Source organism: Dasypus novemcinctus, chromosome 13, assembly GCF_030445035.2.
Source record: "Dasypus novemcinctus isolate mDasNov1 chromosome 13, mDasNov1.1.hap2, whole genome shotgun sequence".
Lineage (NCBI taxonomy): Eukaryota > Metazoa > Chordata > Mammalia > Cingulata > Dasypodidae > Dasypus > Dasypus novemcinctus.
This window is the reverse complement of record NC_080685.1, coordinates 112,454,355-112,481,284: the sequence shown is the minus strand read 5'-3', so window position 1 is coordinate 112,481,284 and position 26,930 is coordinate 112,454,355. Positions and strand designations below refer to the sequence as shown.

General features: G+C 36.6%; 1 protein-coding gene across 1 annotated transcript in view; it reads right to left on the bottom strand.

Annotated features, from left to right (window-relative positions):
* The window catches only part of DNAH14 (dynein axonemal heavy chain 14), a 499,447-nt gene that overhangs the window by 380,388 nt on the left and 92,129 nt on the right, over nucleotides 1-26,930 (bottom strand). The window contains exons 13-18 of the mRNA XM_058275282.1: nucleotides 19,876-20,008; nucleotides 13,221-13,485; nucleotides 12,687-12,732; nucleotides 12,493-12,590; nucleotides 5,807-5,958; nucleotides 4,756-5,103 (exon numbers count right to left, since the gene is read on the bottom strand). Coding sequence (XP_058131265.1) covers nucleotides 4,756-5,103; nucleotides 5,807-5,958; nucleotides 12,493-12,590; nucleotides 12,687-12,732; nucleotides 13,221-13,485; nucleotides 19,876-20,008 — 1,042 coding nt within the window. The remainder of the gene's footprint in view (nucleotides 1-4,755; nucleotides 5,104-5,806; nucleotides 5,959-12,492; nucleotides 12,591-12,686; nucleotides 12,733-13,220; nucleotides 13,486-19,875; nucleotides 20,009-26,930) is intronic.

Here is a 26,930-nt window from a genome sequence, read left to right as displayed (position 1 = left end):
GAATTTTATAGGGATTGCACTGAATCTTTATATCAATTTGAGTAGAATTGACATCCTAATGATATTTCATCTTCCAATTCATGAGCATGGAATATTTCCAATTATTTAGGTTTTTTTAGAAGTCCTTTTAAAAATGATTTGTAGTTTTCTGAATACAAGAGCTTTACATTGCTGGTTAAGTTTATTCCTGAATGTCTAGGTTTTATCTATCAGATATTATTTTCACCACTCCTTTGACAGTTTTAGTTACTTTTATTGACATAATCTTCATTTTTAGACTCTCATTCAGCCTCTATCTCCTGTATTTTCTTTTCAGGCTGTAACACATCTTTTAGTATTTCCTGCACAGCCAGTCTCTCGGTTACAAACTCCCTCAGTTTCTACTGTGAGTATTCTAAACTCACCCACATTTTTGAAAGACAATCTTGCCAGACATAAGATTCTTGACTGGAAGGTTTTCTCTTGCAGCATCTTATATATATCATACCACTGTCTTCTTGCCTCCATGGTTTCTGATGAGAAATCAGCACTTAGTCTAATTAGGTATCCCTTATAGTGATGCACTGCTTTTCTCTTGCTGTTCTCAGAATTCTTTGTCTTTGGCATTTGACATTTTGGTTAGTATGTGTCTTGGAGTTGGTCTATTCAGATTTATTCAGATGTGAGTACATTATGTTTCTTAGACACGGATATCTTTCAATAGGGTTCGAAAGTTTTCTACCATTATTTCTTCAGATATTCCTTCTGCCCCTTTTCTCTTCTGTTCTCCTTCTGAGACACCCACAACATGTATGTTTGTATGTCTTTTGCTATATTTTAGTCCCCTGAGACCTTGTTCAATTTTTTCCATTCTTTTCTTCATGTATTCTTTTGCATGTTCACTTTCAGAGGCCATTTCTTCAACCTCACCAAACCTTTCTTCTGCCTCCTCAAATTGCTATTATATGGCTCCGGTGTATTTTTAATTTCATTTATTGCACCTTACATTCCCATAAGATCTATTTTTCTATGTATGCTTTCAAATTCTTGTGCTCATCCAATGTCTAATATCCTTTATCTCTTGAGCCATCTTGTTGAATTTATCAAGGAGATTTGCTTGAATATCTATGATTAGTTTTTTCAACTCCTTCATGATATCTGGAAGCTTATCTTGTTCCTTTAACTAGGCCATATCTTCCTTTTTCTTGGTGGGAATTGTAATTTTTTGTTGGTGTCTTGGCATCTGCTATTTATTCTGGGTGCAGTTTCTCTCTTTAGTATAGGGTTTTCTTGCCCTTTTTCCCTTGCTTTGTATTAGGAGCATTTGGTGCTGTAAACTGTGGAGACTCAAGTTGCCTTCATTGCCCCAGGGACGAATTAAGCTTCTCCCAACTTTCTCCTAGAGCCACCACTGTGTAATAATTCAAGTCTTGCAGGCCTATACTGTGGTTGCCTGAGAGACTGATAAAGATTCATACTCTATCTACTGTGCCTCGGGTGGGGATGGAGCTTCAGGTGTGGGCAGCAATCATGCCATGGAAGTCCGAAATGACTGCAGTTGTCCCCATAGAATTCTGACTATTCAGTCTATGCCAGCTGAATGTACCTGCAGTTACCAGGACAGGCTGGTGCTTCCTCCCTGACACAGATGTGGCTAGGGCTTATGCTAGAGCTCAATCTGGTCTGATGTAAAGTAACCGGTCCTTACTAACACTGTGGTTTTCAGTCCACTCTGCTTTCCCTTGTGCCAGGGGCAGAGTTAAAATGGCAGCTACCAGCCTCTGACTTTGACAGGTTCACAGTTTAGCTGTTCTTAGGATTATACTTTAGTCTGCTGAATTTACTAATCAGTAGCTGAATTTGATGCCCAACCATCTCTTCCTCCCCCATTTTTGGGAAATAGAGCTTCCAATTCCAGCAGCAGAATAGCTCCCAAGGCAGCCTATGCCACCAGTTAGGATGGGTACTGGCCTCCTGGGCATGCTCTACTTGTGAATCTCCTCTGCGGCTGGGCAGTTGGGCAGTCAGCTCCCATTCTTTCAAGAAGTATGCTCTTCTGGTCTTCTGGAGCCCCAAACAGGTGCTTCAGTTAGCTCTGGGTGATAACTGCCCTGTAGCAGGAGCTGACTCTAGGAGCTCCTGACTCTGCCATCTTGCTGGTTGTATTTCCAGTGTATTTTTAATCACCATTATTGTGCTTTTAAACCCCATAAATTCTAAGTTTCTTTTTAAACATTTTGCTCACATATTGTCTTAATATCCTTTAGCTCTATATCCATTTTTAGTTTATTTCTAAAGGAATTTGAATGAACATCTTTGATGAGCTGTTCCAAAGCCTGTATCTCCTCTGATGTTTTGTTTCTTTAACTGGTCTATATATTCCTGTTTCTTACTATGGCTTGTAAGTTCTACTAATATCTGGGTATCATTATTTTGACATATTAATTCTGAAAGTCAGTTTTTCCCTCATGCCAAGGGTGTTACTGTAGACTGGCTATGTGTTAACATGCCTCTTAGATATTTGCTGCAATCCATACTGACTCTGTAGAGTAGCCCAGGTTTAATACTTAACATTTTCTCAGGTTTTCTGTAACTGTTTCTTGCCCTGGACATATAGTGCAACTTTTTAAATTGCCCTTTTATTTTCAGTTGTTTCATCTACAGGAGAAGGCTTCCTTTCTTCTGTTCCTTCTCCAGGAATCCTGAGCTGTTCTGTTTTTGTGCAGATTTTTCTCCCTGGCTCCTGTGATTTGCTCAAACGGTCTCCCTCACTCAGTGCAGTTTTCATTACATTTTTCAGTCCTAGGTCCCATCCCACCTTACTGAAGTTAGGCTCTTTTTTTCCCTGACGCTTTTCTGCCTCCACTAACTTCCACATTAGGCTGTCCTGCCCCAGGGAGTCAGATGAGGTCAACGTTCAAAAAGTTCTTTTTTCATGTAAGTGCTCCAGCAAAGAGAGACTAGGTTGGGTGTGTGCACTTCTTGCCAACAGTTTTGCCATGGATCTCTTTTGTTCCTTGCGGGGTTCTGCCCTGGGTCTATGTGGCTGCACATATGTGGGTTCTAACTCAGTGCTGTGAGTGGCTCTGTGGTCTGTGTCCTTGGCAGGAGTTATGTAGGCCAGAGTGCTGTTCCTGTGTGCCATACAGGACTGAGTGACAGAGAGAGGTCCAGACTGACAGGTCTGACTCACAGATTTCCTTACCTTCTGTTTTGTTGTTTATTTTTCCTTTGACTCAGCATTTGTGGTGTCTTTCTCCAGTCTTTGTCTTCCTCCAGAGTTCCAAGCAAGAAGGATTTGTCCTTTTATTAGATGTTTCTGAGGGGAGACTTTTCTGGGAGATACCTTACATTGCCATCTTTTTTTTTTTTAAAGATTTATTTTTATTTATTTAATTCCCCTCCCCCGGTTGTCTGTTTTCTGTGTCTTTTTGCTGCGTCTTGTTTCTTTGTCCGCTTCTGTTGTCAGCAGCACGGGAAGTGTGGGCGGGGCCATTCCTTGGCAGGCTGCTCCCGCCTTCGCGCTGGGCAGCTCTCCTTATGGGTGCACTCCTTGCGCGTGGGGCTCCCCTACGCAGGGGACACCCCTGTGTAGAAGGGCACTCCTTGCGCGCATCAGCACTGCGCATGGGCCAGCTCCACACGGGTCAAGGAGGCCCGGGGCTTGAACCGCGGACCTCCCATGTGGTAGACGGACGCCCTAACCACTGGGCCAAAGTCCGTTTCCTACATTGCCATCTTGATGACATCCCAACCACTGTTATTTTTTGTTTTCTGTTATAGGCAAATGAATCTGAACTAAACTAATACTCCAGGAATAATCCTTGTCTTCCCTGGTTGCTTCCACAGCACTCCCCCCAGCTGGCTACCTCGTATTCCCCTTTTTGATGTTAGGAGTTCTTTTAGCAAGTTGTCCATGACTCTGTCTAGGTTAGGTTAGGCACTTCTATTACATATTATTATAGCAACTTCTACTTTCTATTTCAAAGTGGTTGTGTTATTGGAACAGCTTTTTGAGTATGTATTTTCTACTAGACTAAATTCTATGAGTGCAAGAATAAGTCTATTCATCATCATTGTTTTCAAGGCCCTAGTACAATGCCTGGCATATAATAGACATATAATATTACAATAATTATTAGTGGACTGACAATAAATGAATAGTAGTTATTATTATAAATTCATATTCTAAAACTAGTCAAGGGCACTATCTGAGGGTATTTTGTGGTCCATGGTTGGTCTACTAACATATATATGTGTCCTAGAAACTTACGTGGAGATAGAGAGGATTAATCAATGAAAGGGCAGGTTATTGTGGGTGCTCCTACATTTTCATCCTTTCTCAACTCTGAAATCTCTTCTAGTCCCCAAACCACTGTGGTCTTAGAGGAGATCTTTCCATCCATAAGTCTTCCTAAAAAGGGGTCAGCCTTAATACACAGTGAAATGCTGACATTTATCTCAGACACTTCTAGTTTGATGAAGTTTACATTCCAGTAGAGGAGATGATTAACAAACAAAATGCCAGGTAGTGATGCACACGATAAAGATAAAACAGAGAAAGAAGGGGACACGTGATATGGGGTGAAATTTTAGTTATGGTGATCAGAGAGCGTTTCTTTGAGGAAGTAATTTAGTCAAGAATCCAAACAAATGTAATGCATATTGGAATTTTCTGAGGATTAAATTTATCATGTATATTTTATAAGTGTATATTTTAGCTATAATGACTATTCTGTAATATTCGTAAGCAATAGAAAATGTCAAAATACTTACCTCCAAAAGATTTTCATTCTTTCTCTGAATTACAGATTGCAAGAGGGAGTAACTAGTATGTAGGACACTGTCAACATATGGTAAACATTCTAACTGATAACGAAGACTCAAAACCTTGAAAACACCAATGCGCTTCTCAATGGCCATAGTAACAATATGTCTAAAATAGCTGATGAATTTATCTAGTATAATTTTAAACTGTGTTGAGGATAAGTCTTCTCTCATAGATGATAGTTTCATACTCATGATTTTGGCCTTTTCTACCATGGTACAATACTTTGTAAACTTGTAGCTGTAAAAATTAACTAGGCTCATTGAATTACCAATAATAGTCAGGAGGCTTACAATCTGTAAATAAAAATGTTAAAAAGTTAGTCAGAATTTTTATTTTAACCATGATAAAGGTGTGGCTTAATATGCTAATAGTTTTTGTTAAAATTAAGTTATAAGTCTTATGTAGAGTTCATTAGGAGACTCTTTTACTATCTAAATATGTTGGAAATATAAGCCTTCAAGAAATTTAGATGGTTCTTTTATATTTTGTTTTTAAGGAAAAGTTTACAAGGCTATTTAGCTTTATAATTACCATTATTTTTAGTCATGTACTGGAAATACCAATCATTTATTCTCCTACTAACCATCCTGTTTTAGAGTGTATGCTGAAGAGTAGCCCAAGAAAAGGCTCCTCCATATACTATGTGACCTCACCTAATTCCCAAGACACAGCTAATTTGTTTAGGGTAGAATCATGACCCAAACTAAATCAATTAGATCCTCCTGTGAATTTGAACAAATATAACCAGTTAGATGGTAATGGAAAGAGTTGGCGCCATGGCAAGCCAACATATTGGAAGGTGCAAGTTGAAAAGACACACAGAGGTGAGCAGAGATAAGAGATCATAAGGATGTGTACATAATCTTAATGACTATCCAGCTGTCATGAATTATTATATTCTAATCTTTCAAAAAATCTGTTTCATCTAGGATAATTTCAGTGGGTTTCTGCTCCTTAAACTGAATATTTCCTAAAATGAGCTAATTTTAAACTTACTTTATTTTGGTAGGCAGGATCCATCTCAAAGAGAATCTGGCAATCTGGCCATCTGGTCTGTTCCTTACATCCTCTATTAGGTAAATCCACAATTGAAACCACATCAATAAAGATAGACAGGCGGGGATCTTGGCAAAGAGGAATAATTGTGGCTAAAATATAGAATTCAAAAGTCATTTTTTTTTTAGAAATACAAAACAACAATTTAAAATTATCCATGCCATCAAGAATTACTGAAAAATAAAACTGATTTATTTTGAAGGCTACAGACAGTAATCTATACTAATAGATAACTTTCAATGATAGGTATTAAGGTTTGGATCTAATATTGTGGAAACAAAAGAACCACTCATAGATAACTGGGTAGAGAGGGTATGATTAAAATAGAAACTAAGAATAAGTCATTCAGTTACAAATTTGAAGTATATCTGCTATGTAGAGCATTGTAATATTGTCACATAATGAAGATTAGAAGATACAGTCTCTGTTGCTAAGGAGTTCATAGTCTAACTAAACAAATAGATATCCATAGGCAAAAATAAAACTGAACCATGACCTACATCTTACTCCTTATACAAAAATCAACACTTCACTCCTTAGACAAAAGTCATACACTTAATTATAAAATGCAAATCTATAAAACACTTAGGAGAAAATCTAACCTTAGGTTAGAAAAATATTTTTAGATATGAAGCATAATTCATAGAAGGAAAAATGGATAAATAGGACTTTATCAAAATTAAGAAGTTCAGATCTGTGAAAGAGAACGAAAAGTTAAGTCACAGACTGACATAGTTTGCAAAACTTCTATCTAATAAAAGACATAGCCAGAGTACATACAAATCCCTCTCACAGCTCAACAATAAATAAACACACTCTACAATAAAAAAGGGACAAAACATCTAAGGAGACATTTGACCAGAAAAGATATACAGGTAGTAAATAAACACATGAAAAGGTGATCAATACCATTAGTAATTAGTGATATGAAAATTAAAATTGCAGTTAAGGTATCACTACACACCTATTAAAATGGCTAAAAAAATCAGGTAATACCAAGTGTTAAAGAGGATGGGTAGCAACTGAAACTCATACAATGCTGGTAGGAATGCAAAATGATGCAACCACTTTGCAAAAACTGTTTGGTAGCTCTTATGAACATGTAAGTATCATAAGACTCAGCAATCCTACCTTAGATATTTACTCAAAAGAAAACTCATACGTATACAAAAATCTGTATGTGAATGTTTATAGCAATTTTATTCCTAATTGCCCAAAACAGGAAACAACCCCAGTGTGAATGTACAAACAAGTTGGGGCACATCCAGACAATAGAATACCAAGCAGTAATAACAAGGAACAGCTACTGATTACTACAACAACATGACTGAATCTCGAATGCATCCTACCAGACTCAAAAGGTTACTTATCCATTTACATGATATTCTGGATAAGGTGAAACTATAGAGGCAGATAATAAATCAGTAGTTGCTAGGTGTGGGGAAGGTCTGACACCAAAAGGGCAGAACAAAGTAATATAGGATGATGAAACTGTTCTGAATCCAACTGTGATTGTGAATATATGACTGCGCATTTGTCAAAACCCATGAAACTGTACAAAACAAAAAGTGAATTTTACTATATGTAAATTTTTAAAAATATCAACCAGATTGTTAGGAAAACCCTTCAGGATGAAATGCACACTAACAAATGAATCAAACTATATTACAAATGAATTACATAAGTACACTGAAGAGATTGCAAGAGAAAGGAAAGAGGTGACCTAAATAACAGTTTTAACTGGAAACTGTAAGGTTAAAGATAAAAAGAACTGCATTCAAACACTGTACTGTGGTTGGTACATTTGTTTCTCACAGGGTATGAAGTAGCAATTCTGAAATTACAGGTATAAAAATAAGCAAATACATTGTAAATTATATGAGTTAGATTTCTTACCTGAGAAAGAAGTTAAAATAAGGAAAGGGAGAAGGCAGGAATGAACTCTGAGGTGTTGGATTGGAGTCTGAGGTGTGGTTTTTAAAAATACACAAAGATGGATACAGAAATAAATACAGATGTGTGTATATGTGTGAGCTAGTATACATACATATATTTTCTAATTCTTTTCACTGATGAACCTAGAAGCAGTGACACTCCTGTAGCAATGAGCACATTTGGCACCTAGAACTTGATTTCTAAAGTCTGTTTTCTAAGAAAAGGAACCAAGGCTCCTTGGAGAAATGGCTGGGGCAGGAAAAATACAAGATGAGCCAGAAATATCTTGTGGTGGCAGAAACTAAGGAGGTGGTTAAGAAAAAAGGGTTGAAAAGTCCAGGAGATAATCTCAAAGAATTGTTCCTCCAAAACAAAGCTGGAACAATTTACACAACAAAATAACAATATTATTGTCTTAGAATCCAAAGATTAAAACAAACATGAAAGAACCCATGAAATTTGGGGGGTAGGGAGAAATTAAAAAAGGAGACTGCCAGATGCTAAAAATATTACAAAGCTACACAATAACTAAAGTAATATAATACTGGTATATAAGTTACAGACACATCAACAGAATATAGTCCAGAAATAAAATGAAAAATATATTGCAATATAATAATTGATAGAGATTTCAGTTCTCAGCAGCAGGGAAAAGGAATGGATATGCAATAAATGATGCTGAGACAGATCATTAGTCATCTGCAAAAAAAAAAAAATACAAGTAAAGTCTTATACTACTTCACTACATATAACAAATAAATTTCAGTGATCAAATATTTAAATATAAAAGTGAAATCATAATAGAATTAGGAAATAAGTGGGAGAATGTTTTTAATAATATGATCATTCAGAAGGCCACTTTAGCTAAGAAACCATACCAGCAGCCTTTTTTTAAAAAAAAAAAAAAAGAGTTCAGCAAATGTTATTCTTCAAAAATAATTTTCTGGATGGGAAAAATTATAACCATAAATTAAGACAATCTACTGGGAAAATTTTATTACTCCTAATAAAGATAAAAGGTTAATCCAAAATAATTCCTATAAATCACAGAAAGACTTTTAACCCAACTTCATTCTTATTGAATTATTTTAAGAGATTCAATAGAAGCCACAAGCCAATGTGCCAAAATATTTAAACCACAAAATTGTCTACAGTAATATTTGTGAACAACCAAATATTTAATATTAAGTTAAATATGTTATGGTATATCAATGTGACAGAATATAGTTACTTAAATTATAATTATGAGAGCGTATGAAGCAATGCGGCAAGTTTGTGATATAATATTAGGTAATTTTAAATATAAATTTGACTAATGTAATACATATAAATGTAAAAATGCCAAATGAAAATAGTTTTATGGGAGTGGCCAAAATGGGGTGATTTAAATATTTAATTATTCCCAAAGTAAATATACATACATACACATACATATGCACACATATATATATACACATGTATATCAGAATCCATATTAGCATAAATAACTGAAGAAATAAATAAATGGAGGAGCTGGGACAACTATTCCTTACAAAAGAATTCTGATTAATAACTGAATAAGTAACGAGGGAAATAGAAAATCATTATTAAAAGAACAGACCATAATTGTTGCAGACAAGAGCCACTGATGCATGCTAAAATGAGTGGGTGAAATTTTGATGAGAAACAAGATGTTTGTATAAACTTCAAGTGTCTCCAAGAGTAAATATAGTTTACTTTATAGTGGAGAAACCTGGCAGATACCACCCTAACCAAGTAATAAAGGCTAGCATCACCAATAAAAATCTATCAACATCATGTACCACCTGATGTGATGCACTGAGGTATTCTGTGGTATTCTTCCCCAAAATGTATGACCTCAAGTCCATCATGAGACATCAGAAAATCCAAAACTGAGAGACAGTCTATAAAGTAATTGACCAGTACTCTCCAAAAATCTCAAGATCATGAAAGACAAGAAAATACTAAGAACTGTCAAAGATTGGAGGAGACTTGGGAGATAGGGTAACAGATGCAATGTGGGATCCAGGAACAGAAAACAGATATTAGCAAAACAACCGGAAAAATCCAAAAAGTTGGTCATTTTAAAATTTTTATTGAAATATGTCCATACATGAACATATATAAACAAAAAGTGTATAGTAAAAGTTATGAACTTACAAACTTATCATCATATAGGGTTCCCATATCTCACTCCACCAACAACACTATATTAGCCAAAAGGATGCTAATGCAAAGTAGCAGAAATCTGTTGGCTTTTGTAAAGGGTATTTATTGGGGGTAGAAGCTTACAGTCCTTACCAGGCCAGAAAGCATAAGTTACTTCCCTCACCAAAGTCTGTTGCCACGTGTTGGAGCAAGATGGCTGCCAACATTCAGCCTTCCTCTTCCTCTTAAGGCTCCATCATTCCAGCTTCTTCCAATATCGACTGTAGGCTGGGATAAGTCTTGTCTCTCTCCCAGGGCTCAGGTCATTTCTCTCCAGGCTGAGCTGCTCTGCTCACTCCATAAGGCTGGCTGTGAACTATCAGGCACAATTCCCAGGGCCTCTGCCATGTCTAGTGGAGCCTCCTCTCTTTCCCCACATACCTGCTTCTTTGTGTATTTACTTCCTGGGGCTCCAGCATTAAACTCCAACCAACTCCTCTGCCTTGTTATTTTTTCTGTGAGCTCCCATCCATCCACCAACAGGGCAGGGACTCAACATCCTACCAAAATGGCCCAATCAAAGCCTTAATCATAATTTAACCAAGTAAGAGTGAAACCCTCTGAATCCAATACAATCTAATGTAACCAGAGGAACAGACCAGTTTACAAAATATAATCCAATATCTATTTTTGGAATTCATAAATAATGCCAAACTGCTAGAAACACCTTGCATTTTGTGAAACATTTGTTGCCATGAAAGCACATCATCAAAATATTACAACCATGGCCAAATCCCCAACACACTCGATTATTAACACCCTGTATTAGTATTATATATTTGTTATGTTCTTGAGAAAACATTCTCATATTTGTTTAACCACAGTCCATCTTCCATCATAGGATTCACTGTGTTATACAGTCCCATGTTTTGTACAACCCATTCAAAGTGTACACTCAGCAGTTCTCATTTTTAACAGAGTTGTGCTGTCATCACCCCAGTCAATTTTAGAACATTTTCATTAATCCAAAAGGAAAAATCCCATACCTTTTTATACCCCCCATTGCTGTCCCTTAGAATTGACTTTGCTGCAAAATATTACAATATTACTGTTAACTATTATCCATAAGTTACATAATTGTAATTTTCTCAGGTATCAGCATATCCTCAACAAAGATGGTTATTTTTTAAAGAGTATGGTACTAACGTTAATTTCTTAGTTTTGATAGTTTTACGGTGGTTAAAGAAAGCATGTGCAGGATATACCAGAACTCTAAACTATGCCTGCAACCTTTCTATAATTTTCAAAGTATATCATATAAACTTTTTAAAATTAAACGGTAGAATTAATTCATAACAAAGAAAAAGAGAAATAGAAATGATGGGATATTCAGACAAAGGCAATTTAACGATGAAATGCAAAAGTTCCATAGGGAAAAAAGGAATAGACGGAGAAAAGGATAAGACTTAGTTCTTTAGAATGAAAAGTCTCATTGCATTTTGAGAAAGATTAATATAGAACAATACATACTCAGCTTTATTGCAGTAAAGTTCCTAACTTATAGATAAGTTACTGGACAGAAAAATTGTTATTTATAAAAGAAAGAATATCAGAGTATCATTGGACTTCTTATCTGCAATACTGAAAGAAAGAAGACAGTGGAACAAATCTATGAACTACTGAGAAAAAATGAGGGGGAAAAAGTCATTCTGACAAAAGACTACAACTATCATGGAAAAAGAGCTTACTGTATAATGCTGAATACCAAAAAACTTCTTACCTTGATGATTTAAATGGACTAGGGGCAAGAATTTTTGAAGCTGTGTGTTATGTCTTGATTTTTAAAACAAACCCATGTTTTAGCATATTAAGAAGAAAAACAATCTTTAAAATAATTTTGAGATTTCCAAGGACATGCTGTTTGCATTTCAGTCATATTTTGGGAAAGAAGAAACTTAAAAGATAGTAGTAGTTATAATGTATAGATGAAAAAGAAAACTCTGAATTCCGAAGGCTAGCAAATCAAATAATGCACTAGATACCAGCACAGGTTGAAAAAAGGGTCCTTGAACTTAGAAAACTATGATGACATGACTGGAGTACAAAGCGACATTTAAGGAGCTGCCAAGAGTCCTGCAGTGTTAAGATCATCTTAAGACTCAGCTCCTGGGAAAGGGATGAATTATTTGATGAAGCTAGTAACTGCCATGTAATTTCATTTAGATTGTGTGCACACAGCTGGAAAAGAATTATTAAAAGATCTATGTAAGGTGGAAACAATATCTTTGTTAAGCTATGATGTGATATTGTTTATTTGCTGAAAAGTGCCATAAAATTCCTAATTCCCATCTTTTATGCACTCTGTGGCAAAGTATAATTCATACATCCTCAATTAATTCTAAGCTCACATTGTTTGATCTGTGTGTTATACCATATACCGTAATGTCTGTCTGCCACCACATCTATGGACAAAAACACCAGATGTCTAAATTTAAGAAAATTACCAAAGACAAAACATCTAACTAAACTTTTAAAATACTTACTTATACATTTTTCAATATCAGCCAACATATTTTGAATTTTTATTGAAAACTCCAATCTGTTGGGATCGATAAAGATATTTGTAGGGAATTCTAAAAGTCTAAGAGAGAAAGCAATAAAAGCATATTTTATTTGAATGTAGTAACAAACATATAAAACACAATTACTTTTAATTTCATAAATGTCTAATACTTACTCTTCATTTATGCATCTATTCTCTGAGTCAGTCAAGATTTCTTTGTCTATTAGAATCCAGTGAAAGAGAGAAAAAAAATTGATATTTCATATCGTAAAAAGACAAATTGATATATACCACTGCTTTCCAAACACCACAAGAAATAAACTGGAAAGGTTATTTGAGAGGCAGTCGTCAAGCATTACCCACCACACCCAGATTCTGATTAAGGAGGTGTGGGGTAGTGTCCAAGAGTCTGCATTTTTAACAAGCATCCCAGGTGCTAATCATCCTGATAAAGGAGTTTCTAAGCCACTTTCCCCCACACACACCCCTGCAAAGTGTGGGAAAATAAAAAATTGTAGATTGAGATGAAAATGAATAATGGTTTTATTACCCACAAATGATCTGTGAGTTAGCAAATGCTAACTTTGAGCATTGCTTACCTTACAATTCATAAAAGTGATAGATCTACAAATTGATTACACATAAATTATCAAAATTTCTCTAATTTCTTATTTTCCAGCTGTTAAGACCTTTCTCTAGTCATCTTACCTGGCAATTTTTCCTCAAGTTTGTTACTAAATATTTTGGGTTGTTTGGCTTTAGGAAGCAGTTCTTCTTTGAAGTCATTTTCTAATATTTCATCTTCTTCAAAACTAAACACAGATTTTTTAGGGCAGTTGTCAAACTCATGAAAGTTCTCCTTGGAATTTTCTGGAGAATCATTCTCAGCAGGAATTCTCAAGCACAGATGTACTTCAAATATTGGTGCATATATTTTTCTCAAATCTGACTCCACTTTAATACTATCCAAAATCTATTTTGACAGATATGTTAGGGTATCAGTGAAAATAATACCTAATGGTACATTTCTTTTAATTTTGTATAAAACAGATGTAAATTTTAAATGACATTCATAACTTCAATCTAATTGAATACCACTGTATTACCAAATGCTAGATACCTGCATGTTAAAATGAGTAAATTAATATAATTAAATGCTATATTGTAATACAGTTTAAACTGATGCCAAAGTGGCTACATAATAATCACATGAAATCTAATTTTTTTTTGAAATCTAATTAAAAATACAAATTCCCAGGCCCTATCCTCAGAGATTTCAGGTTTAAAAGTCAGGGACCAGGCCCTAGGATATGAATCATTTAAAACCTGAAGAGGTGATACTACTGTGTACCCAGGTTTAAGTACTACAAATAAGAAATACACGCCAACTCCATTATTCTAGGTCCTAATTCTTCATCTTAACATACATGTAACTAGTTTATGTATCCCTGCTGAAAAGTAACAGGAGAATTTAAGGTCTAAATATGTTATTTACACAATGTAATGGCTCTTAGGCTCTGACTAGGCTAGGGTTCTCAAGTATCACCTTGAGGCATTTTGTGGATCCCAGAAAAGATCATTTTCCGGTGTGGGACACTTTGATTGGATTACTTCAATGAGACGTGACCCAGGGTGGGTCTTGGTCCTCTTGCTGGAGTCCTTCATAAATGGGAGAGAATAAAAGCTGCAGACAGACAGAAAAAGAGCAGCAGAAACAGAGAAACCCCAAGAGGCTGAAAGAGATGTCCCAGAGGCTGGAGGCTAAAATCAGCGGAGCACAGAGGCATGGAAAGGGACCTCCAAAGGCTGAAAGAGACAAGGCCTGGAGGAAAGGGGAGAGATGAGCTATATGCCTGATTGTCCACAACTGAGCTCAAGGAGAAAGTAAGCCTGGAAGATAAGGCAGAGACCCAGACAAGACAGCTGCCAATGTGTCTTTCCATGTGGCAGGAGTCCAGTATTGCCAGCAGCTGACCTTCAGTGAGAAAGCATCTCTGATGACGCCTTGATTTGGATATTTTCACAGCCTCAGAACTGTAAGTTTTTAACGTAATAATTTCCCACTATAAGAACCAACCCATTTCTGGTATATTGCTTCAAGCAGCTTTTAGAAAACTATCTATTGACCCTTCATATCCTAAAAAGAAATCTTTCATGCTTGAGGCACCTATTGCATAATTACCTGAACCTGTAAGTGTTTCTCGGAGTGGTCATCTGAATCATCTGCTAGAACCTCAACCTTTAGTTCTTTTTTTTTAGGATTTTTTTGTCTTTATTTTTTAAATATTACATTCAAAAAATATGAGGTCCCCATATATCCCCCACCCCTCTCACCCCACTCCTCCCCTCATAACAACAATCTCCTCCATCATCATGAGACATTCATTGCACTTGGTGAATACATCTCTGAGCACCACTGCACCTCATGGTCAATGGTCCACACCATAGCCCACACTCTCCCACAGTCCACCCAGCGGGCCATGGGAGGACATACAATGTCCGGTAACTGTCCCTGCAGCATCACCCAGGACAACTCCAAGTCCCGAAAACGCCCCCACATCACATCTCTTCCTCCCACTCCCTACCCCCAGGAGCCACCATGGCCACTTTCTCCACACCAATGCCACATTTTCTTCAATTACTAATCACAATAGTTCATGAATAGAATATCAGTAAGTCCACTCTAATGCATACTCTATTCCTCCATCCTGTGGACCTTGGAATGGATGTGTCCACTCCACATCTATATAAAGAGGGGGCTTAGATTCCACATGGATGCTGGATGCAATGCTCCTGCTTTCAGTTGTAGGCACTCTTGGCTCCCTGATGTGGTGGTTGACCTTCTTCAACTCCATGTTAGCTGAGTGGGGTAAGTCCAATAAACCAGAGGGTAGGAGCTGAAGTCTGTTGAGACTCAGGGCCTGGCCATCACATGGTCATTCCAGAGATTCAGGTCCCCTGGGTATATACTAAACCCCAGCACCAACTACAGTTCCAGTAAAAGTAACAGGAGAGGCTTGTGAACAAAGTTCACATCTGAGTCCAGCTCCATCACACAGAAACACAAACTCCAAAGTAGGGCCTACTGACATGGCACTGAACTCCATCTGCCATGACCATAGAACCTGTGGGTCTCTGTAGCCCTCAGAAGAACCAATACCCGGGGTTGTATCTACTTTATCTGTCTCTGGGACTCTGCTGAGGAGTGCATAAGGGCAACCCCTCTGATAACCTCCCAGTTCTTTTTGGAGACTCATAGTCATATAAACTCATTTATTTCTTCTTGATTGTAAGCCACAGGAGAGAAACAACCACATCTAAATGGAACTATACATTCTACAGTGCACAATGTGGGAAGAGGGCACTAATAATTTCCAAACCCACAACTTCTAGCCCTGAGTTCTTTTTCTCTTGAGATTCAGATCTATACTTCCAACATCCAAAGAGAAAATTTAAACTGGTTGCCCACAGAAACCTCTGACTCAACATATCCCAAAATAAACTAATTATCTGTCTTATCTTGGGCTGGATATTGGAATAAACATGAAAAACATCTACATTGTCATGAGTTTAGCACAGGTAAAAACAGGAGTAAACCAAGTCAAATACCAGAAGACAAAGAATAAGGATGCCAAAACTAGGACAATGGAGCAAAAATGGAATCAGGGGTAGATAAGAGTCACACCAGTTTCACAAAGCTGTATCTATCAAATCTAACCACAAGCAATTTAGACAATCAGAATAAGTGCTGGATTTGAAAACATCATAATTAAGAATTTCTGTTACCATAGAGCTAAATTTAACAGATGGAATAAAATTAGTAGGAAATGTTTGTGAATTCTAAAATTAGAAATTAATATCTGGAATATAGAAAAAACTCCTAAAAATTAACAAGAAATCCATGAGAAAAAAAACGACCGGTCAAAAGATATTAATAAGCAATCCAAAGACGTAAAACTAAAATAGCTAACAAGAATAGATGTGAAAACCTCACTAGTAATTAAAGAAAGAGAAATGAAAACAATGAGACACCACTTATTACACATCAGAGTGGCAAAAATGAAAATGTCCTATAATATGAAGAAAGAATAGGGAGCAAGAATGTGGATATATGGATATGAAGAAAAGCACTGCTAATGGCAATGTAACTTCTACTCTTGGTAGAGATTAGAACCTTTCCTTGTGAAGTTGAAACTTAGCCTAGTATTGTATACTGCCCAAGGGTTACCTCCTGAGAGCCTTATTGTTCAAATGCGGCCTCTCTCTAAGCCAAACTCAGCATATAAACATACTACCTTCCCCCAGCATGGGACATGACTCGCAGGGATAAGCCTCCCTGGCATGGAGGGATTATTACCAAGCACCAACTAACCATGCCTCTGGAAAAACACCTTGACCAAAAAGTCTTTGAAGTTTTATGACTAAGAGATTTCAAAGTGAGTCGGGAGGCCATTCCAGAGGTTATACTTATGCAAGTCTCAGCAGGATCTCATTGACAGTAAACAATGCCTCAAATAGTAGGGTTCCTAAGGACTCTAGGGACATCCAGAAACTATAAGCAGGGCAGCTAGCTCAGGAATTTGCCATCCTGTCAGTTAGAATTTATGTTACCCAGTGTAACAGAGTCAGACTCTCTTATAGGTTCTCTACACGTGGCTCTTCAGTCCCTTTTATTTGAACCTATAATTAGCACTATTCTTGATAAACGAATGTCCCAGACACTTAAATCTTTGGTCCGTCCATGTGCCAGTTGACTCCTGAATTTCAGCAGAGTTGCAACACCTACTCTCCAGTTTGTTGGACTCACCCAGGGCAACTAACAAGGAGATGATGATTGACAATGCTCATCCCAAGGAAGAGAGAATGTCTGTAACTGCAAGCAAGATAGCTCCATCCAACTGCCCCATGAGATCTAAGGTCAATTAGAAGCAGAGTGGGCATCACCATTCCGAAATCCTGAAGACTGGAGAATGAACAATGGACTAAAGTAGACTTATTATTATAGAAATGGAAGGACTCTTATCATTGATATAAAGGCAGTGGTCACCAGAAGTTCTGAGGGATGGGAAAGGGAAGAATAGGTGTAATATGGGGCATTTTTGGGACACTGGAGTCTTGCATGACACTGTATATTTTGTCATAACCTACAAAATTGTATGGGACAGAGTGTACAATGTCAACTGTAGTTCATAGTTAGTAGGAATACTTCAATATGTGTTCATCAATCATAATAAATGTACCACACTATTGAAGGATATTGGTAATGTGGGAAAATGTGGGAGAGGGTAATGGATGTAGGATGCCCAAATATCTGAAAGTAACTTGTTTCTTTCCCTGTTGCTTGGAAACAAAGGAAAGAATTATATGTAAATTAGAAGGTAATGAGATGCAATTCTCTCTTGGTGTCAAATTCTGTTTCTTGTGGTCAAGAACATCCTGTTGAAACAATGATGTGTGAAAACCAACTTCAACCAGTTGGCTGCATCTGTGTAGAAGAAGCCCCTTGCTGTCCTCACCTCAACTTGCTTAATTAACATAGGAAAATTCCCACCCTGGGGTGGAGTCATCCACCCCCTTTTTGCTCATGCAATGTATGTGCAAGCATGATTTCATGAACATACTAATCATACAATTGTATAACTAGCTATGTATGTTCACCCATATGCATAAAAGCTAGTCAATAATCAAAGCAATTGGTAAGCAGTAACTTAGGTATTTAAGCAAGAGTAAAAATGCAACATGGGGAGTCAGGTCTGAGTCACTTTAGACTGACCTGGGTTCCTGTCTGCAGACATAATAAATGAAAGTTCTGCTTAACTCTAGTGTTAAAGTTTTTTCTCTGGTTATCCCCAAAGGCCCAGCTTAGGAATCTAACAGGGGAGGGAGTGGAGCATATGGAAATCCCTTTTTATGTAACATTTATATAATCTAAAGGGTCTTTAAAAATAAAAAATAATTATAAAAAAAGAAATGATGGCAGTATTTTTTAATGAAGTATATATATTCTATGACCCAGCAATCTACACTTAAGGATATATAACTTAAAGAAATATTCACTTACTCTACAAGAAAACCTTTAAGAGGGTATCTATCATATCCTTGTTAGTAGTTGTAAAGACATAGAAGTAACTTACATGTATACAACTAGGAAAGTAGAGATACAAGTTTTGATACGTGGAAATACCATGTAACAATAACAAACAATAAACTGTGTATATTTGTGTGTGCATGTGTGTGTGTGTGTGTGTACTGTCACAGGCTGGGTTACTTGGCAAGCAGACTCTGAATGGGCAGGATGTTTATTAAAGAGTCCTCTTGGGATAACCATCTGTGGAAAGGGGTGGAAGAAAACAGGAGTGAGTAAAGGAAGAAATTGAGCTGCAGTACAGGCCAAACAACAGACTTGGCCAAGTCTGTGGGAAGCTCTGGAGCATGACTGGCTCTTCAGAGTTGTCCTGATTTAGCTAAAGGACCATGCCTTAATACCCATGCAACAATTATTCACTGCATGTGAGCCATTCTAGAAAGGGGATGACTTTGAACAATGTGGCACTCTCCAGCTAAAGCCATACCTGAAGGTGCTGATAGCACTCTTAGGATCTGCAACAAAAATTCCTTCACTCAAGGGGAATTTAGGTGGCACATCACCATGAGCTCTAGATCTGTATGTACTTATACATGAGATGAATCTTAACACAATGTTGACTGAAAAATGTTAAAAACAGAATGGTAGCACAATAATATTTATAAAAAGTTTAACACATAAATACCAAAAAACAAATATATATTTTTAAAGTACAATATAAACTTTGAAGGATGGAAGGAATATACAAGAAATATATTCCAGTGAGTTCTCACAAGGGGAGAAGCATATGGTTAAGGATGGGGAAAAGGGAGAGAAATCAAATTTTTAAAAATTTATTTTAATGAAAGGCCTCACACAAACTGATGGAAGTAGTTTTCCATGAACCGTAAGTATGACCAATTCAAGTCTCCACTGATTATTTTTCTTCATTGTACTCATCACTACTTAATATAATGTTTGTTAGTTGTCTTTCTCCCCAATGTAATATAAGCTCTAAGAGGTCCGGAAATTTGTTCTATCTACTACTGCATCTCCAATGCCTCACTCAGTGCCTGGTACATGGTAAGCACTCAATAACTAGCCATTGAATGAATGAGCAAATGAACCAAACAAGATAGGTGTACTTATAGCTTTCTAATGTGACAGCAGGTGTGTGTGTAGGTATGTGTGTGTGCTGGGCAAGAAATAATGGGTACAAATAATAAATCACATTTTAATTCCAAACTTATTTATTTTATATCAAAATTTTATATTTATATTCTCCAGAGACTATTTTACCTCATTGATATCAACTTCTGTTTTTACTTCTGACTTCAGAACAGAAATGGCCTTTGTTTTTGAATCATTTAGTTTTTCTCTATCACTTGTGTCGGGCACCTTTCCAGTGAAAGAAAAGTTGTCCTTGTATATTCTAGATAAGAAATAAGGGAGGAAATAAAAGAATATCATCCTTTGAGAATCATATGTCTCAATTTCAAGCAGTATGAGGGACAGTAGGAAATAAAAGCATTCTACATGTTTTTATCGAGGGAGGAGAATAGAAAAATTGCTTTATATGGAAAACATAAGATTTAAAAATATATAATTTTAGAAAAATATAATTTTAATCATGATTGTTAGGAAGAGGGAGAAACTGAAAGCATAAATATTTACAACTTGGAAGTATAAGCAGATGGCAGGAATGAAGAAACACTGGAATGAATCAGTAAAAGTAGGAAAACAGAGAAAGGGAAAGAGAAGAAACTAACAAAATAACATACAAAAATAAAATGGAAGGAATAAAATCAGATCATACCAGTCATAAGTAAATGTGAACAAGTTCAATTTCCCTAACAAAAGGTAGAAACAATTAGATTGGATTAAAAAACAAAATCAAATCATAATGATATTCATAAGATACACATCTAAAATATGGTGAAAAGTAAGTTGAAACAAAAGTATTAGGACTTTCTGACAGAAAGAATATGGCAAGAGAATACTTGTTGTTACTGTTGCATTAATTTTTACAAATCCCCTCATAAAAACTAGATAGGAAAACTAGAATAAAGAATAAATTCCATAGATTACATCTTTAACCCTAAAATATAGGTAGGTAGTACCAAAATCACCCATCAGCAGCAGGACCTGTAAGAGACTAAAAATATCAAACAACTGCTCACCCCCAAAAGAAGAGTACCCCATGTTGAGAAGAAATTGAGGCAACAAAAATTTGAAAACAACTGTGAGGATGGCACAGGTTCTTGTTGATCAGAATTTTCGTTGAGTATCGGGGGACCATAGAGAAATGTGCTGAAGGACCTCAGATATCCAACAAATACTCTCTTAGAGGAGAAGAGACACAAAATGAAGAAACACCAGACAGTCCAAATTTTGTTAGATGGGAACTTTAGGGACCTGGGGGTGGGGTGGGGGGCGGGGAAGAGAAACAGAGAGAGATTCAGTCATTTTGGTAGAGTGGGGAAGATCCATAGAAGGCAAATCTCAGAAACTCCACTAACATTTAAGGCCCACAGAGCTCTGGACAACACAGAAAAATAGGCAAGATGCCTTCCTGAGTTAAGTTTAGATCTGAGAATCCAGAAGAATAGCTCCATGAGAAGACATATTATTGAATATCTCACAGTAACAACAGTGGAGGTAACTCTTGAGCTGTGGACTCCTTTTCACAGGAATCATCTTTTAATGGTCCAGGAGAACTTACCTCATTTTAACAGGGGAATCAAGAAAGGACTATGACTGAATCCCATACAAATATATTTTAAGAAAAAAATTAAAAGCAACTGAAAAATCTTTCAAAAGACTTTGATATTTCATTATCCAGAACTCTATGCCTAGTGAAAATATCTTTCTTAAATGGTGACAAAAAGAAGTTTTTAGACAATTAAAATAGAGGAATTCAGGCTGATGTCCCCTGCTCCCACCCTGCCTTTCGCTTCCTTATACTTTGCCCGCCTGTTCCTCGTAACCTCCCTGTATTATGGCCCTTCTCAGCAGCAGTTTGTGCTGCTGCCTCCCTCCGCCCCTCCTCCCAGCCACTGTTATCTTCCCCCTCCCAGCCGATCGCTGTTCTCCCCGCCTCATTTCAACCGCCCTCATCCCGTATCCGCCCCGGCACAACCTCGGAAACAACCCCCTCTGCCATCAATGGCTTACGTCATAAACCGCAGGTCCGCCCTTGCCTCTGCAGCCAATCCTCAGCTGCCCCGCGGACATGCCCCTCCCACAACCTCCCCACCTCCATGACACTATAAAACCCCATGTACTTCCCGAATAAAATCAGACCTGCGCATAGACCTCGTCTCCGTGGTTTTTCCTCCATCGAACCGCGCGTCCCCCAAGCCTTGAGCCGCCCGCTGCCGCCCCGGTCAGGCCGTGGCGTAGGCCCGATCCCCGGCAGCGACTCGCCTGCAGTGACCCGCCTGCAGTGCAGCAGCGGAGGCCAACAGGCTGACATCATCAACATGATAACGTAAGACAACACTGAAAAAATCACCCTAGAGATTCAGTGAATAAAAGGACAAAAATTCTACTTGCTTGGAACTCCAGACGATCAGTTAAACACAGGCTACTCTACTCTAAAGCCCTAGCATAGTTGCACCAAGCACTGAAGAGCCTTAACACAATAAAAAATAAAACCCTGGGCAAGGGATCTTAATACATTTTAAAAGGTTGAAATTATGCAAAGCATCTTCTCTGACCATAATAGAACAAAGCTGGAAATCAATAACAGGCAGAGGGCTGGAAAAAGTATAAACATATAGAAGTTAAATAACACACCCCTAAACAATCAGTGACTCAGGAGGAACTTTAAAGGGAAATCAGTAGCTACCTTGAGGTAAATGAAAATGAGAACCCAACATATTAAAAATTATGGAATGCAGTGAAAGCAGTGCTGAGAGGGAAATTTATAGCCCTAAACACTTATATTAAAAAAGAAGAGCTAAAATCAAATACCCAATTGCATACATGGAGGAGTTAGAAAATGAACAGCAACCTAATTACAAAGCAAGTAGAAGGAAAGAAATACCAAAGATTAGAACAGAAATAAATGAAATTGAGAAAAAAATAGAGTTAACAAAACCAAAAGATGGTCCTTTGAAAACATCAATAAAATTGACAAATCCTTAGCTAGAAAGACAAAAAAAAAAGAGAAGACGGAAATAAATGGATTCTAAATTAGAGGGGGAACATTACTACTGACACCACAGAAATAAAAAGGATCATAGGAGGATACTATGAACAAAAGTATGCCAACAAATTGCCAGCCTATGTGGAATGGACAAATTCCTGGAAACACATGAACAACCTACACTGATTCTAGAAGAAATGTAAGTCCTGAAAGACTAATTGCAAATAAAGAGATTACATTAGTCATCAAAATCTCCCAACAAACAACTTACATTGGCCTTAAAAGAGACAGAAGAGGGCAGCGGACTTGGCCCAGTGGTTAGGGTATCCGTCTACCACATGGGAGATCCGTGGTTCAAACCCCGGGCCTCCTTGACCCATGTGGAGCTGGCCCACGCACAGTGCTGATGCCCGCAAGGAGTGCCCTGCCACACAGGGGTGTCCCTGTGCAGGGGAGCCCCATGCGCAAGGGAGCCCATGCACAAGGAGTGCACCCCGTAAGGAGAGCCGCCCAGTGCGAAAGAAAGTACAGCCTGCCCAGGAATGGTGCCGCACATACGGAGAGCTGAACCAACAAGATGATTCAACAAAAAGAAACACAGATTCCCACAGAAGCGGACAAAGAAGATGCAGGAAATAGACACAGAGAACAGACAACCAGGGTGGGGGGTGGGGGTGGGGGTTTGAGAAATAAATAAATGTTTTAAAAAAAGAGAGAGAGAAACGGAAGACCACAAAAACCAATCACAAAGTAAAAAGATTGAAATAGACACAGAGAACAGAAAACCTGATTGGGGTGGGGGAAGAGGAGATAAATAAACAAATAAATCTTAAAAAAAAAAAAGGAGGGGACAGAAGACGACAAAAACCAATCACAAAGTAAAAAGATTGAAACAGTCATCAAAAACTTCCCCAAAGTGAAAATTCCAGGACCAGATCACTTCACAGGTGAATTCTACCTATCAGTCAAAGATTTAATACCAATCTTGCCCAATTCTTCCAAAAACATGAACAGGAAGGAATGCTACCAAACTCAATCTATGAAGCCAATATCTTGCAATAACAAAACCAGATAAAGATACCAGGAAAAAAGAAAATGACAGACCCATTTCCCTAATAAATATAGATATAAAAATTGTCAACAAATAACTTGCTAATCAAATCCAACAGCACATTAAAATGATTATACATCATGATCAAAGGAGTTTTATCCCAGGTATGCAAGGGTGGTTCAACACAAGAAAATTAATCAGTATAATAAACCACATTAATAAATCAAAGAAGAAAAATCGCATGATCATCTTGATTGACCCTGAAAAGGAAACTGACAAAATACAGTATGCTTTCTTGATAAAAACACTCCAAAAAATAGGAATAAGAGGAAACATCCTCAAAATGATAAAGGGCAGATAGGAAAATCCCACAGCCTACACTGTAATCAAGGTGAAAGGCTTAAAGCTTTCCCCGAGATTGGGAACAAGACAAGGATTACCACTACTGTCACCAATGATTTTCAATATTTTGCTAGAAATTCTAACTAGGGCAATTAGACAAGAAAAAGAAATAAAAGGAATCCAAATTGTAAAGAAAGAGGTAAACTTTCACTCTATGTAGATGACATAATCCTATATAAATAAAGTCCCAAAAAATGTACAACAAAGATACTAGAGCAAATAAATGAGTTCAGCAAAATGGCAGAATACATGATTAAGATGCAAAAATCAGAAGTGTTTCTATACAATAGTAATGAGCAATCTGAGGATGAAATCAAGAAAAAAATTCCATTTACAATAATGTTTAAAAGAATCAAATATTTAGGAACAAAATTGACCAAGTATGTAAAGGACCTGTATTCAGAGAACTACAAAACATTGCTAAAAGAAATCAAAGGTGGCCTAAACAAATGGAAGGACATTACATGTTCATGGATTGGAAGACTGCATATTTTAAGATGTCAGTTCTAACCAAATGATTTATGGATTCAAGGCAATCCAATAAATTTCCAAAAGCCTTTTTTAAAGACATGGAAAAGTTAATTATCAAATTTATTTGGAAGGGTAAGGTGCCCCCCCAAATAGCTAGAAATATCTTATAAAATAAGAACTAAGGTTTGAGGACTTTCAATTCCTGATTTGAATCATATTACTTATCTACAGTGGTTTAAAAAAAGTATAGTACTGACATATAGATAGATACATAAACTAGTGGAACCAAATTGAGAGTTCAGAAATAGAACCGCACATTTATAGTCAAATAATTTTTGACAAGGCTGTCAAGTTGACAAAGCTGTCAGTCTATTCAACAAACAGTGCTGGGAGAACTGGATACCTAAAACCAAAAGAAAGGAACAGGCCTCCGCCTCCTCTCTCACATCTTATACAAAAAATCAAATGCAAGTGGATCAAAGACCTAAATATAAAAGCGAGAACCATTAAACTCCTAGAAGAAAATATAGGGAAACATCTTCAAGATCTTGTGGTAGGTGGTAGTTTCTTAAACCTTATACCCAAAGCACAAGCAATAAAAGAAAAAATAGATAAATGGGACTTCCTCAAAATGAAATATTTTTGTGCTTCATTTGACATTGTCAAGAAGGAGAAAAGGCAACCTACTCAATGGGAGAAAATATTTGGAAACTACACATCAGATGAGGATTTGATTTCTATGTTATATAAAAAGATAAGCAACCCAAACTTTTACAACTCAACAATAAAAAGACAACTCATTTGATAAATGGACAATTTAAACAGACATTTCTCCAAAGATGTAGAGATGGCAAATAAATACATGAAAAGAGATTCAACATCATTTGTCATTATGGAAATGCAAATTGACATTGTTAAGAGGTCAATGGAAATGCGTTCTATAACTATAGCTATTATCACTGTGTGTTTATTCTCAAACAACTTTATGACATAGTTCTTATTACTTCCATTTTATAGATGAGGAAATAGATATCTACAGAGGGTATTTAACTACCTTTTGGTTAATAGCTAAGCTAAGTCACACAATTAGAGAAAAATCAAACATTGGAAACTCTGATTGTCTGACTCTACCAAAAGATATACTACATCACTACCTAAGTGATCCTCCTACAATATAAAATGTGCATTCAAGAAATTGGGTGCTTAAAATTTAAGCTATAAAATAGTACAATGGAATTACAACAAAGAAAAAATATATAGGAAAAGACTAGAAGAAATCATACCAAAATTATAAGATACTGTATTTAATGATGGCATTAAAGGATGACTTTTGTTTCCTGAATTTTCTTTTCTCTTCTTTTTTAAAAAAGCTTCAGATTACATAAATGATACATTGAAATTATAGGGGGATTCCCATATACACCAACCCCTCCCCCTCCCACACTTTTCCTCATTAACATCATCTTTCACTAGTGTGGAACATTTGTTTTAATTGAGCACATATTTGAAGCATTGCTACTAACCATTTCCAATAGTCTACATTATACTTCACACTTTGCACTGCACATTTTTAAATGTTTTGGCTAAATGCATAATGGCCGTATCCATCATTGCAATGTCATGCAGAACAATTCCCATGTCCCAAAAATGCCCCATGTTACACCTATTCTTCCCTCTCCCTCTCCTCAGAACCTCTGCTGACCACTTCCTTTATATCAATGTCACAAGTTCTTCCATTGTTCAAATTTTCTATAATGATAAATTAACTATTATAATTAAAATACCTTTTTAAAAAAAAGCTATGTTCAGAATAAAAGGACCATTTCTAAATTCACATTCACACATCTAGTTTTATGAGAAATAAAATGACATATTACATGTGTTATCACTAAATTAATTTCATTTTTACAATGGTAAAAGTCTTGGCACCGGTTTAAACTAGTTATATGATTTTAGGTAAGTGATTTAAGAAATAGAATATATTATTTGTAAACATCTTCAAAATTTTATGAAGTGATATGTTTTTTAGCTCTCTACTTATAATACTGAATCTTCAGTTAGACTTAAATAATATGACTAAATTTTTTATTTTATAAATAATTAAAATATCTCATTTCAATTAATAGTCCATGTTTCACAAAGTACAGTAGACAGACACAATTGTGGAAAATAAGAAAAGTACACTGTCTTTAACAGTACAATTTAAATAGAAGGTGCAACACGTAAAACACATTGTAAAACTGAAAATATTTTTTAAAGTACTTTCTTAGTTGAAAGGAG